Source organism: Oncorhynchus kisutch, linkage group LG26 (genome assembly GCF_002021735.2).
Source record: "Oncorhynchus kisutch isolate 150728-3 linkage group LG26, Okis_V2, whole genome shotgun sequence".
NCBI lineage: Eukaryota > Metazoa > Chordata > Actinopteri > Salmoniformes > Salmonidae > Oncorhynchus > Oncorhynchus kisutch.
Window position 1 is genome coordinate 12,473,748 of NC_034199.2, and position 15,490 is coordinate 12,489,237.

The 15,490-nt window shown below is 41.0% G+C and overlaps 1 protein-coding gene across 1 annotated transcript; it reads left to right on the forward strand.

Annotated features, from left to right (window-relative positions):
• Nucleotides 1-6,803: 6,803 nt before the first annotated feature.
• On the forward strand, nt 6,804-13,951 carry LOC109870681 (T-box brain protein 1). Its single transcript, XM_020461270.2, has 6 exons — nt 6,804-10,102; nt 10,402-10,556; nt 10,817-10,938; nt 11,264-11,422; nt 11,586-11,647; nt 12,272-13,951. The coding sequence occupies exons 1-6, from the start codon at nt 9,420-9,422 to the stop codon at nt 13,107-13,109; spliced, it is 2,019 nt and encodes a 672-aa protein (XP_020316859.1). The 5' UTR covers nt 6,804-9,419; the 3' UTR covers nt 13,110-13,951.
• The last annotated feature ends 1,539 nt before the right edge of the window (nt 13,952-15,490 follow it).

Here is a 15,490-nt window from a genome sequence, read left to right on the forward strand (position 1 = left end):
AATTGAGGTAATATGTACATGTAGGTAGGTGTAAAGTGACTATGCATAAATAATGCATAATAAACAGCCAGTAGCAGCAGCGTAAAAAAAGGGGGTTGCGTTCGAATAGCTGGTCAGCAGTTTTATGGCTTGGGGGTAGAAGCTATTAAGAAGTCTTTTGGACCTAGACTTGGCACTCCCGTACCTCTTGCCGTGCGGTAGCAGAGAGAAAAGTCTATGACTAGGGTGACTGGAGTCTTTGGCAATTTGTAGGGCCTTCCTCTGATACCACCTGGTATAGAGGTCCTGGATGGCAGGAAGCTTGGCCCCAGTGATGTACTGGGCCATACGCACTACCCTCTGTAGCGCCTTGCGGATAGAGGCCTAGTAGTTGCCATACTAGGCGGTGATGCAACCAGTCAGGCAGGATGCTGTCGAAGGTGCAGCTGTATAACTTTTTGAGGATCTGGGGACCCATGTCAAATATTTTCAGTCTCCTGAGGGGGAATAGGTGTTGTCGTGCCCTCTTCACGACTGTCCTGCTGTGTTTGTACCATGATAGTTTGTTGGTGATGTGGACACCAAGGAACTTGAAGCTCTGCTCCACTACAGCCCTGTCGAATAGAATGTGGGTGTGCTCAGCCCTCCTTTTCCTGTAGTCCACGATCATCTCCTTTGTCTTGATCACATTGAGAGAGAGGTTGTTGTCCTGGCACCACACTTCCAGGTATCTGACCTCCTCCCTATGGGCTGTCACAACATTGTCGGTGATCAGGCCTACCATCATTGTGTCATCGGTAAACTTAATGGTGATGTTGGGAGTCGTGCTTGACTACACAGACATGGGTAAACAGGGAGTACAGGAGGGGACTAAGCATGCACCCCTGAGGGGTCCCCGTGTTGAGGATCAGCGTGGCAGATGTGTTGTTGCCTGCCCTTACCACATGGGGGCTTGGTGTTCTTCGGCACAGGGACTATGGTGGTCTGCTTAAAACATGTAGGTATTACAGACTCGGCCAGGGACAGGTTGAAAATGTCAGTTGAGATACTTGACAGTTGGTTAGCGCATGCTCAGAGTACACGTCCTGGTAATCCGTCTGGCCTTGTGGCCTTGTGAATGTTGACCTGTGTCATGGAAATTCTAATCAATAATGAGGAGAGACAACATCAATCACCAATCAGGATATTACTTAATTCAAAACGTATTGTCGACAACCCACCCGTAGGTGATTAGTTGAGAAGCCCAAAGAGCGGATTTGAGCCACAGCATTTTATAGCAAAGTTAATCTTCCTGGATTTTCATGACAAACAACAGATCTATGGAATGGGTCACAAAGTTAAGATTCGTATGGAAGATACTAATAATTCACAGCAAAAAGCATCTGCTGTAAAGACTTCTCATTGTGTAGAAACTAGGGTCTGTCCCTGAGCCATCTCTTCCTGGTACCTTCCAGTCAGGCACACAGACAAATGCTATGGAATGTTGTCTTTATCATCAATCCATCGTAAATCTACAGTCAGTGTTACATCTCCCAGAGGCCCACTTTCCGTTCACACAGAAACAATAGAGTTATAAGAACCATCTATTCTGTTGCATAAACAACCATTTGATGCAATAATAGTATTATAACATAATCTTGTAATTTATTTTCTGACACCTGTTTAAAGGTCTTATTCACATTGGCTACAGCGAGCATGATCACACAGTCATCCAGAATAGCTGGTGATCATATGCATTCTTCAGTGTTGCTCGCCTTAAAGCGTGCATAGAAGTCATTTAGCACGTCTGGTAGGCTTGTGTCACTGGTGAACACTCGGCTGGGCTTCCCTTTGTAGTTTGTAATAGTTTGCAAGCTCTGCCACATCCGCTGACCGGTGTAGTAGGATTCAATCTTAGTCATGTATTTACGCTTTGCCTGTTTGATGGTTTGTCTCAGGGCACAGCGGGATTTCTTATAAGCATCCGAGTTAGAGTCTCGCTCCTTGAAAGCGGCAGCTCTACCCTTTAGATCAGTGTGGATGTTGCCTGTAATCCATGGCTTATGTACGTATGCTCACGGTGGGGACAACGTCATTGATGCACTTATTGCTGAAGCCGATGACTGATGTGGCATACTCCTCGATGCCAGCTCAGCATCTGTGTCATCTGACAACTTCTGTATTGAGCGAATCACTGGTACTTCCTGCTTTAGTTTTTGCTTGTAAACAGGAATCAGGAGGATAGAATTAGTGTCAGATTTTCCAAATGGATGGCGAAGGAGAGCTTGTATGTGTCTCTGTGTGTGGAGTAAAGGTGGTGTAGAATTGTTTTCCCTCTTGTTGCACATGTAACATGCTGGTAAAATTAGGTCAAACTAATTTAAGTTTCCCTGCATTAAAGTCCCCGGCCACTAGGAGCGCCTCCTCTGGATGAGCATTTTCTTGTTTGCTTATGGCTTTATACAGCTCGTTGAGTGAGGTCTTAGTGCCAGCATCGGTTTGTGGTAAATAGACAGCTATGAAAAATATAGATGAAAACTATCTCGGTAAATAGTGTGGTTTACAGCTTATCATGAGATAATCTACCTCAGGCGAGCACGACTTCAAGACTTCCTTAATATTTGATTTTGCACACCAGTTGTTATTGACAAATCGACATAGACCGCCACCCCTTGTCTTACCGGATGCAGCTGTTCTGTCTTGCCGATGCATGGAAAAAATAGCCAACTGTATATTATCCATGTCGTCTTTCAGCCACGACTCGGTGAAACATAAGATATTACAGTTTCTAATGCCCCGTTGGTAGGATAGTCTTTAATGGAGCTCATCCAGTTTATTCTCCAATGATTGCATGTTGGCCAATAGGATGGATGGTAGAGGCGGGTTACCCACTCGCCGACAGAATTCTCGTATTGGCGAATTCCTGTATCGGCGTCTTCTCTTCATGTGAATGGCGGGGATTTGGGCCTGGTCGGGTATCTGGAGTAAATTCTTCGTGTCCAACTTGTTAAAGAAAAAATCTTTGTCCAGTTCGAGGTGAGTAATCGATGTTCTGATATCCAGAAGCTCTTTTCGGTCATAAGAGACGGTGTCAGAACCATTATGTACAAAATAAGTTACAAACAACGCAAAAAAAAACACAAAATAGCACAATTGGTTAGGAGCCCGTAAAACAGCAGCCATCTCCTCCGGCACCATTTTTTCGATGCATGATGATGTATTTTGGATCATATAATGCTGTGTTTTGCATCACATGATGAAAAATGCATCATACAGGGATGATTTCTGTATTTTGAAAGTTACATATCTTGAAAACTTGATTGTTGACAAGCAAAACATTTCGGGACTATGTCAACAATGGATGAATGAAACAAATACCTAAATATTTTGGGGTGGAATTGTCCTTTAAAGATCAGTGATGGAAGTTAACCATAATCCTGTAATGAGGAAGAGAAGACCTGCGCCAGTTCCTGGTTAGAGGCACGGGCAAGCCCATGCTTGTATGTTTCACAGGAATAGGATCCTGGACCCTATTGCCCTGCTGTAATGACCTCTCGTGTTAGCTTCATAGATGCGCAGCTCTTCATTAGAATACAAAGCCTCTAGCCTCTACTGGAAACCCCACTATTAGAGATGGGGGCTTATTCTGCACCATTCAATTTGGCTTGTTTAAGGTTCTAACACACACTTTATGCAACTTTATTGAAACAGAATACAACATGTATGTGTGTTCAGTATACTGATGCTTTATGCTTTATTTCAAGCTTGGCTGTTTTCCCCATGAAATATAATGTTGATCACTGAAGAAAACAGGGAAGTTGTATACATCAAAAGTATTCTGTTTAATTTACTTCAGTCAAACGTTATTGATTGCCGCCAATACGCCATTTCAGTTATTAGTAGCTCATCCTCTCACTATCACTAGTCAACTGCCTTGGCCTGTAGCAATGGTATTGAACCATGCAGCTCCACAGCACTCCTTCTGATTGTTCACATTGTGTTTCCCCACCTATCATGTAAGAGAGAAGAGAAATGCATTTGCTGAACTTGCTAGAACTTCAAGACTACCAAGGACCTACCAAAAGCTAAACTGTACCATCGTGATAGAGACGCTGCGATCACCCAGCACTAAAAAAATGTTATCAGTTGGTTGTGCTGATCCCTTTGAGTTAAATGTAATGTCAAAATGTACATTTCCACCTAAATAGACATACCCAAAAGTAATTATTTATCATGGACCATAAACAATACCTAGTTATGGGCAGCAGGTAGCCAAGAGGTTGGGAATGTTGGGCCCGTAGCTGAGCCGACTAGGTGATACAGTTGAAGTCGGAAGTTTACATACACTTAGATTGTTTTTCAACCACTCCACAAATTTATTGTTAACAAACTATAGTTTTGGCAAGTCGGTTGAGACAACTACTTTGTGCATGACACAAGTAATTTTTCCAACAATTGTTTACAGACGGATTATTTCATTTATAATTTAATTTATAATTCACTGTATCACAATTCCAGTGGGTCAGAAGTTTACATACACTAAGTTGACTGTGCATTTTAAACAGCTTAGAAAATTATAGAAAATACTGTCATGGCTTTAGAAGCTTCTGATAGGCTAATTGACATAATTTGAGTTTTTTATTTATTTTTTTATTTCACCTTTATTTAACCAGGTAGGCTAGTTGAGAACAAGTTCTCATTTGCAACTGCGACCTGGCCAAGATAAAGCATAGCAGTGTGAGCATACAACAAAGAGTTACACATGGAGTAAACAATTAACAAGTCAATAACACAGTAGAAAACAAAGGGGGGGGTCTATATACAATGTGTGCAAAAGGCATGAGGAGGTAGGCAAATAATTACAATTTTGCAGATTAACACTGGAGTGATAAAAGAACAGATGGTCATGTACAGGTAGAGATATTGGTGTGCAGAAGAGCAGAAAAGTAAATAAATAAAAACAGTATGGGGATGAGGTAGGTGAAAAGGGTGAGCTATTTACCAATAGACTATGTACAGCTGCAGCGATCGGTTAGCTGCTCAGATAGCTGATGTTTGAAGTTGGTGAGGGAGATAAAAGTCTCCAACTTCAGCGATTTTTGCAATTCGTTCCAGTCACAGGCAGCAGAGTACTGGAACGAAAGGCGGCCAAATGAGGTGTTGGCTTTAGGGATGATCAGTGAGATACACCTGCTGGAGCGCGTGCTACGGATGGGTGTTGCCATCGTGACCAGTGAGCTGAGATAAGGCGGAGCTTTACCTAGCATAGACTTGTAGATGACCTGGAGCCAGTGGGTCTGGCGACGAATATGTAGCGAGGGCCAGCCGACTAGAGCATACAAGTCGCAGTGGTGGGTGGTATAAGGTGCTTTAGTGACAAAACGGATGGCACTGTGATAGACTGCATCCAGTTTGCTGAGTAGAGTGTTGGAAGCCATTTTGTAGATGACATCGCCGAAGTCGAGGATCGGTAGGATAGTCAGTTTTACTAGGGTAAGCTTGGCGGCTTGAGTGAAGGAGGCTTTGTTGCGGAATAGAAAGCCGACTCTTGATTTGATTTTCGATTGGAGATGTTTGATATGAGTCTGGAAGGAGAGTTTGCAGTCTAGCCAGACACCTAGGTACTTATAGACGTCCACATATTCTAGGTCGGAACCATCCAGGGTGGTGATGCTAGTCGGGCATGCAGGTGCAGGCAGCGACCGGTTGAAAAGCATGCATTTGGTTTTACTAGCGTTTAAGAGCAGTTGGAGGCCACGGAAGGAGTGTTGTATGGCATTGAAGCTTGTTTGGAGGTTAGATAGCACAGTGTCCAAAGACGGGCCGAAAGTATATAGAATGGTGTCGTCTGCGTAGAGGTGGATCAGGGAATCGCCCGCAGCAAGAGCAACATCATTGATATACACAGAGTCAATTGGAGGTGTACCTGTGGAGAAATGAGAAATGCAAATCAATCCCAGAAATACAGCAAAGGACCTTGTGAAGATGCTGGAGGAAAGGGGTACAAAAGTATCTTTATCCATAGTAAAACAAGTCCTATATCGACATAACCTGAAAGGCCGCTCAGCAAGGAAGATGCCACTGCTCCAAAACCGCCATAACAAAGACAGACTACGGTTTGCAACTGCTCATGGGGACAAAGATCGTACTTTTTGGAGAAATGTCCTCTGGTCTGATGAAACAAAAATAGAACTGTTTGGCCATAATGACCATCGTTATGTTAGGAGGAAAAAGGGGGAGGCTTGCAAGTCGAAGAACACCATCCCAACCGTGAAGCACGGGGGTGGCAGCATCATGTTGTTTGGATGCTTTGCTGCACTTCAGTCAGGAAGTTAAAGCTTGGTTGCAAATGGAACTTCCAAATGGACAATGACCCCAAGCATACTTCCCAAGTTCTGGCAAAATGGCTTAAGGACAACAAAGTCAAGGTATTGGAGTGGCCATCACAAACCCCTGACCTCAATCCCATAGAAAAATTGTGGGCAGAACAGAAAAAGCATGTGCGAGCAAGGAGGCCTACAAACCTGATTCAGTTACACTAGCTCTGTCAGGAGGATTGGGGCAAAATTCACCTAACTTATTGTGGGAAGCTTGTGGAAGGCTACCCAAAAAGTTAAACAATTTAAAGGCAATGCTACCAAATACTATTTGAGTGTATGTAAACTTCTGACCCACTGGGAATGTGATGAAATAAATAAAAGCTGAAATAAATCATTCTCTACTCTTATTTTGACATTTCACATTCTTAAAATAAAGTGGTGATCCTAACTGACCTAAAACAGGGAATGTTTACTAGGTTTGAATGTCAGGAATTGTAAAAAAATTAAAAAAAATAAACTGAGTTTAAATGTATTTGGCTAAGGTGTATGTAAACTTCCGACTTCAACTGTAAATCTGTTGATGTGCCCTTGAGCAAAGCTCCTGCAAGTTGCCCTGGATAAGAGTGTTTGCTAAATGACTTAAATGTAATGCTTATACTGCCAGAAATATTAAAATTGCACCTTTCTAGAAAAAGAAAAATAGTTATATTGCTCACTTTTGAGGACAAAAGCTTTATACACAGTATAAAAAATATGATGAAAATATGAAAACACATATATAATTTTTTACCTTTTCAACAAAAGTGGGCTTGAAATGAATTAAGTGGTTTCAAAATATAGTAACAATCAAATTATAAACGACTTATTTCATCTTTCTTATAACAGTAAAATTACCCTGTTCATACTTAGTGACTGTTCAAAATTGTCCCCATTTAATTTCATTGATGACATAAAATGTTCTGTCCAGCAACCCCAGACGCCATTTTTTTTAAATCTAATTTTAACTAGCTAGGCAAGTCAGATAAGAACAAATTCTTATTTACAATGACGGCCTACCGGGGAACAGTCGGTTAACTGCCTTGTTCAGGGGAAGAACGACAGGTTTTGTTTACCTTGTAATCTCGGGAATTATGATCCAGCGACCTTTCGGTTACTAGCCCAACGCTCTAACCACTAAACTACCAGCCGCTCCAGCATTCAAATGCCTGCTAACTCATTATAACTTCAGCTTTAAGCACTATGTGATTTCATCCCTCTGTGACGAAGAGAAAGTGGAATTGTTTCAATTCTACAAAATGATGTTGTAGTTTTGTATATTTAGAGCTCTAAATCCAATTGACTATATCTAAACTAGATGATGCTGCTTTTTCTGCAATTGCCAGGCTCTCCATTTCAAATCCCTCATATGCCTTATTGTAAACGGAGCTGCCAGGGTCACCGCCAGAGGAAGTCGATCCTTTGTCTGGATAGGCCAGAAAATGTGACATGTCGCTCTCTATGCAAATATTTATCATGGTGTGAGATTTCACATACTGTATCTCAGACGAGAGCAGAGAGCGTCATGCGAAGCGGGACAACCAGAGCTTTCACGGAGTGGACGGCAATTGATGTTGCGTCACTCACCGAGTGCTCTGTACACAAAAATGTCAGTCGGAAACGGGCCAGAACCGCTCAAAATCTCCTAAATAGATAACTTAATGTTTAAGATTAATACACAACTGTGAACACGGCACATGATGGTTACTGAGTTGAGTTCTCTAAATCTAGCTGTTGAGGAGGAAATTATGTCAGCCAAACAGCAAACAAATATCAGTGTTGATATGGAGCTTTAACGTTTTTTATTTATTTATCCTCTTCAAAAAATTATTAATCGCCTGAGTTTCCAAAGAGACATTTAAATACAAAATATTGGTCTACATCTCACATTTGGATAACCTATAATGTATTTCAGTCAATAAGTAAGTAGTTGGAGTTTTGCCAGCCTTGTAAAGCAAGACACAGCATCGTCTTGGCTCAGTCTGGACCACAACGTTCAGGTTGGATTTTATCCAATGACGCTGTCACACTGCCCATGCACATCAATGAAGCTCTCATACGGAAAAACAGTCAAAATGATTAGATGAAATCGACCTTTAATGCAGAAATATTTTTAGAGGAATATCAGATTTTCCCCTTTTCCCTGTGTATTATTAATTAGGCCTATAACTGCTAATCAAACAATGAAACTCAAGAGTCGACTCGTTTAATAATAACAGTGTTATGTTATAACATCATTGAACAAAAAGATTTTATACATTTGTTTAAATTCTGAAATTTCAACATTACTTTCATAACGTTATTTTATTGGTGTTTTTTCCCCATTCTTGCTGATTTTTTATGGTGTTTTTATTTTTTATTTGTCATTGCACTCACTCACTCATTGTTATGAGTGCTCTGATTCATAACTTTGGACCCGTATAATGAAATATTTACCTGCCTTGAGACTAATAAACACATTTCAGAGGAACGGCATCATTTCACGCTATCACAAACATTTTAAAGCATGAAGTGCACTGCCTGTCATTGCTTGTCACTTTTGGTATGTTCATAATATATTTTTGTTTCTCCGGTAGACATACTTTGCCACTCTTACCAGATGAATAGGTAAATAACGCATATTTCCCATAATAATGTCGAAATATACAGGGGAAAAACGTAACTATGATTCCGGCCTATTTTTGTTGATATTTATATGAGCATGTGGCAATGCATCATTAAGATAATAAACAATTAAAATTGGTGTGATATCTACACAAATATATCACATAAAGTAAAATGTTATCAAATAAGGACTGGCTGATTGTCTCTGAAAGCAAATTGGGTTTATGGGCAAAGCCCTCATGATTATCCTAATTAAGAGCTGTCTAATTAAATTATTGTCTTGAGCTAACCAATAGCAATAGTTGTTTCATTAGCAATGCATGAAGAGTGATGAATAGCAAAACCTTCCTGATTGCAGGATAGTGTCAATTGGCTAATTTGCTCTTACTCAAGGTGACTGAAAACATAGGAAGGCGATTTTTTTTTGCGTGTCTTATATAGAGTTAGGAGTGAACAAAAGCTTGCGATTCCATACAGTTTGCGTTAATAGTGTTAAGAGCTATGCAGCTCGAGAATTGCACTAGTGGGCTCTCCAAGAAATGTCTGAATGTGGGCAGTGGCTACCCAAGCTCCGATGGATCTGAGCTATCCTTGCAGGACCATCCTATTATATCTGCTAGTGACAACCTGGAGAGAAGTTCAACTCTGAAAAAAAATTCCAGGGGGATGACGAACCAGTCAGAGGCTGACAATTTCCCCGACTCCAAGGACGCATCAGGGGACGTCCAGAGAGGTAAACTCTCTCCTGATCTCCACGGAGTCTCTGAAATTCGTCATAATTTCGATGGATCTACAGGAGAAAGGTATACCCTTTCGCAATCTAGCCAACCACAGTCAGTCTCAGCAACTCCAAGTACTATGTTCCCCTATCCGAGTCAACATGGACCAGCGCACCCGGCTTTTTCTATCGGGAGTCCGAGTCGTTATTTGGCCCACCATCCAGTCATCACTAATGGAGCGTACAATAGTCTTCTGACCAACAGCTCTCCGCAAGGCTACCCAACCGCGGGTTACCCATACGCACAACAGTATGGACACACTTATCAAGGAGGGGCGTTCTACCAGTTTTCCTCGGCGCAAGCTGGGCTGCTGCCTGGGAAAGCGCAGGTGTATCTGTGCAACAGGGCCCTGTGGCTGAAGTTTCACAGACATCAAACAGAGATGATAATCACCAAACAAGGACGGTAGGTATTCTCAGCTACATTAATTTTAATCACAAGTTTTGAATAGCTTGTGAAGTAATACGCATGCGTCCGATTTGTTTTAAATAAGGAAGGGCATTGCAATTGTAATTCGTTCAATATATTGTCTTTAATATAAATTACAATTTTAAAAAAATTACCTGACTATGTTTTTCTTGAATTGTTGCAGTAATACTTTCAAATTGGGTAAATCACCAAATGTTGGACAGGGTCTATTATGCAGGACATTTACACCGATCTTGACCAAATATTATTTACATATTTTTAATTATTACCTGCAGACGAATGTTCCCCTTTTTGAGTTTCAACATTTCTGGTCTGGATCCGACGGCGCACTACAACATATTTGTGGATGTTATTCTTGCTGATCCAAATCACTGGCGATTCCAAGGTGGCAAGTGGGTACCATGTGGCAAAGCGGACACCAATGTCACAGGTAGGCCTACGTTCCTCTACATCTCCGTGAATAATACAGTGATGATAATGGTTGATAATTAAGAGTAGTTTATATTATAAAAAGAAGAATCATCTTAAATTGATTCAGCCGTTCCAAGCTAACACGCAACATTAGGCTAATACAATCACAAAATGATATCATCGAATTAATGTATTGAAAATCAATATTGTGATGTGTATGATATTTTGTAAAAACAACGCATTTCAATGTAGGCTATGTCATTTCTTTGTTTTCCACAGGAAACAGGGTGTACATGCACCCTGACTCTCCAAACACCGGTGCGCACTGGATGCGCCAAGAAATCTCATTTGGGAAGCTGAAATTAACGAACAATAAAGGAGGCTCAAACAACACCGGACAGGTCAGCTACGACCTTGTTTTATAAACGTAAAATAATGTGATCAGAGACTTTCAAAGACGCTGAATTAACTATTGAGCGGTGTGCATGGAGAGAGTTTGTTGCGCGCACCTTATGCAGTTATTACACAATATTTATTAGGTCTTTCTCCAATGATACATCACCATCAAAAGTCAAAATAATAGTTTACATAAAATGTCATAAAAAACGAAAGCCATACCCTGTCTTCAGTTTGGGTCATTTAGCCTACATCATGGCTTATTGGCTCCAAATGTAGGTCGAAATTGACAGTGGTCATGGAATCTCTTCCTTACTTGTCTACCTCCAGATGGTGGTTCTACAATCGCTTCACAAGTACCAGCCCAGGCTCCATGTGGTGGAAGTCAACGAAGACGGAACCGAGGACTCCAGCCAACCTGGAAGAGTACAGACGTTCACCTTCCCAGAAACACAGTTCATCGCAGTCACAGCTTACCAGAATACCGATGTAAGAGAATCTGATTGATGATAATTCCATTCGTTAAGTATTCTAGTATTGTTGCCTATCGAAAGACACAATTCGTTTGGCATATTCGGATTTGCAAAGTAATTAGGAATAAACAACTACATGCAACTATTCCTAAAATCTTCATACATGTTTTTGTGTGCAGATTACCCAGCTAAAAATCGACCACAATCCATTTGCTAAAGGATTTCGGGACAACTATGACACGTAAGACTATTTGCCATTTATTATTTGTTCTTGATCCCTTCTCATTATGAAACAGTTTGTTTCGTTTGGTTCCTCTTCTCTCCGAGGCAATACAAATTATAGAGTTTATGTACATGAAGTGTAGCATAGGCTACCTCATATTTTTTTTGCTCGTGTTCAATTGAAATGTAAATACATTTAACTGTCAGGAAAACATTTTGTGTCCTCGTTGATCAAATTTAAAATGTTCTTGAATGTCAATGGGGACACATTTGATCATACCCACTAGACACACACTCGTTCAATCAACGTTGTTTCCATGTAATTTCATCGAAATTACGTTGAACCAACGTGGACTTGAAGTTTAATTGACGTCTGTACCCAGTGGGTAAGCATTATATTTTGGACTAGGCCTTTATACAATCCAATATAATTAGCACATTATAAAATGGTGACAATTTTATCACGACATTTATTTACATTTATTTGCTGATGTTCCCTCTCCAAAAACATAGTTCATTCAGCATTTTTATCAAATGAGTCATGAACAAAGTTTGTTCCATTCTTGCACATCACATTGGCAGTGACAACCTTAGCCCATGGTGATTCATAATTTGTTTGTCTGTTTCTTCCTCGTCTTTTCAGTGTCTACACAGGTTGCGACATTGACCGGTTAACACCATCACCGGGTGACTCGCCTCGCTCTCAGATCATGCCTGGTGCGAGATATGCCATGGCTGGTTCTTTCCTACAGGACCAATTTGTCAGCAGTTATGCCAAATCTCGCTTTCACCCTGGCGTAGGGACTGGACCTGGCACGGACCGCAGCGTCCCACTTAGTAACAGCTTGCTATCCCCGCAACAAACCGAAGAGCCCACAGTTGCATCCCCGCAGCGATGGTTTGTCAACCCTGCCAATAACCGACTGGACTTTGCCGCCTCGCCATACGATGCTGCCGCGGCTGCTGATTTTGCCGGTAATGCGGCCACCCTGCTGTCCTATGCAGCAGCTGGAGTAAAGACACTTCCACTGCCCACTACAGGGTGCTCAAACAGACCTCTAGGTTACTATGCCGACCCTTCCGGCTGGGGCACACACACACCACCCCAGTACTGCAGTAAGTCTAGCTCTGTGCTCTCTTGCTGGCCAACAAATTCTGTTGGCAGAACAGGCACGTCCAACTACCTGGTTGATAACGCGGACACCATCCCAACAGAAAGGTCACCCATCGGAGGGTCTAACGAGGCAAAATCAAAAGACTTATCCGAATCCAGCTGGATAGAGACGCCGTCTTCAATCAAGTCGATTGATTCAAGTGATTCTGGTATCTTTGAGCAAGCTAAACGGAGAAGAATTTCACCGTCTGCCACACCGGTTTCGGAAACAGTGTCCCCGTTGAAATCTGAGATCTTGCCTCCAAGAGAGTGTGAGAAAAATTGCGTTAAGGACATTGGTTACTATAGTTTCTATCCACACAGTTAGACAACCACAAAACGGGGGGGAAAAATGTGTTCTATTTAGATTAATCTCTCTTTATATGCAACTGATAATATCCAACTGATAGGCCGATCAGTTGTAATGCACACCCTGTCTTGGACCAATATAGACGAACGATTAAAAAATGTCGGCTTGTAGCGCATAGGCCTACTGGGAAAATTTAGGCGACGTTTACATTTAACATGATTAGTTTGCTATCTAATAGCTGAAGGCCTACAGGCCTATTTATTTCATTTAAACTAGTTTTAATCAACAGCTATTGTCTATTGTAATTATGAAAATGATGTACATAATAAGCTATTTAACCATTTTGTGATATTGTGAAATGATTGTAAACTATTGAATTGATTTGTAAGATTCTGAAGAATAGAAATCGTTGTTAGTTGTGTTTTAAAAACGCACATCGTAGGCCTATGATATAGTCAAGTGATCTCATAAAAAACGATGGAGAGAGAGTCTATGATGGCTATTTCGTTGTGTAACAGAGTGAGATCTGAGTACATGTAGCCTAATTATTTATGTTCCCATTGTAGTACTCTTTGCCCATAATGTTCAATCACAGTGTCCGTAGAATACAATCAGATGTTAGACATTTGAGGACACAGCCATTTGATCAAACACAAAATAAGACAGACATTCATTATAGGTGTGGTAATAAACGTTATACATGTTAATATAGTGTAATTTTTACTACATTACTAAGAGAAAAAACATGTAATTTTCAAGTCTTTCTCTGACCATCCATCTTTTTTTTTTTTATAGCTTGTGTTTTATGTGGAAACTTCTGTATCTGCTGTAATGTGCTTCATTGCAATAAACGATATAAAAGCTAATTACCTGGAGCAAGAAGCTATCATCTTTCTAAATCCAAACTAGCCTATGCATGTACCAATGATGAAATAATGAATTTGTGTGGCTCAAGTTCATATTGATTGGCCTACAGGTCACCGGTATAAAACAGCAGGGACCATAGCCTAACGAGGCTCGTACAGATGGTAGTGGAGGGCCTGGACCACTTTCCCAAAAGGTGCAAAATTATGCGGAAATGCAAGGTAAGCATGCATATGAGAGAGAGGCTATATGTGATCTATGTTTTGTTCATTGTATTTTTAACTCAAATGTATATACAGTGGGGCAAAAAAGTATTTAGTCAGCCACCAATTGTGCAAGTTCTCCCACTTAAAAAGATGAGAGAGGCCTGTAATTTTCATCATAGGTACACTTCAACTATGACAGACAATATGAGAAAAAAAAATCCAGAAAATCACATTGTAAGATTTTTAATGAATTTAACCAGGATCAGTCGTCCTGGTCCCTTTGCAGAAAAACAGCCCCAAAGCATGATGTTTCCACCCCCATGCTTCACAGTAGGTATGGTGTTCTTTGGATGCAACTCAGCATTCTTTGTCCTCCAAACACGACGAGTTGAGTTTTTACCAAAAAGTTATATTTTGGTTTCATCTGACCATATGACATTCTCCCAATCTTCTTCTGGATCATCCAAATGCTCTCTAGCAAACTTCAGACGGGCCTGGACATGTACTGGCTTAAGCAGGGGGGCACGTCTTGCACGGCAGGATTTGAGTCCCTGGCGGCATAGTGCGTTACTGATGGTAGGCTTTGTTACTTTGGTCCCAGCTCTCTGCAGGTCATTCACTAGGTCCCCTCGTGTGATTCTGGGATTTTTGCTCACCGTTCTTGTGATCATTTTGACCACACAGGGTGAGATCCTGCATGGAGCCCCAGATCGAGGGAGATTATCAGTGGTCTTGTATGTCTTCCATTTCCTAATAATTGCTCCCACAGTTGATTTCTTCAAACCAAGCTGCTTACCTATTGCAGATTCAGTCTTCCCAGCCTGGTGCAGGTCTACAATTTTTTTGCTGGTGTCCTTTGACAGCTCTTTGGTCTTGGCCATAGTGGAGTTTGGAGTGTGACTGTTTGAGGTTGTGGACAGGTGTCCTTTATACTGATAACAAGTTCAAACAGGTGCCATTAACACAGGTAACGAGTGGAGGACAGAGGAGCCTCTTAAAGAAGAAGTTACAGGTCTGTGAGAGCCAGACATCTTGCTTGTTTGTAGGTGACCAAATAGTTATTTTCCACCATAATTTGCAAATAAATTCATAAAAAATCCTACAATGTGATTTTCAGGATTTTTTCTCATTTTGTCTGTCATAGTTGAAGTGTACCTATGATGAAAATTACAGGCCTCTCTCATCTTTTTAAGTGGGAGAACAATTGGTGGCTGACTAAATACTTTTTTGCCCCACTGTAACACATGGAATCATAAAGTAACCAAAAAAAGTGTTAAACAAATCAAAATATATTTTATATTTGAGATTCTTCAATGTAGCCACCTTTTG

Excerpts from the sequence above, each read along its gene's own strand:
- LOC109870681 (XM_020461270.2), top strand. The coding sequence starts at position 9,420 with ATGCAGCTCGAGAATTGCACTAGTGGGCTCTCCAAGAAATGTCTGAAT. Across the intron at positions 10,557-10,816 it reads AGCGGACACCAATGTCACAG|GAAACAGGGTGTACATGCAC; the intron begins GTAGGCCTACGT and ends TGTTTTCCACAG. Across the intron at positions 10,939-11,263 it reads GCTCAAACAACACCGGACAG|ATGGTGGTTCTACAATCGCT; the intron begins GTCAGCTACGAC and ends GTCTACCTCCAG.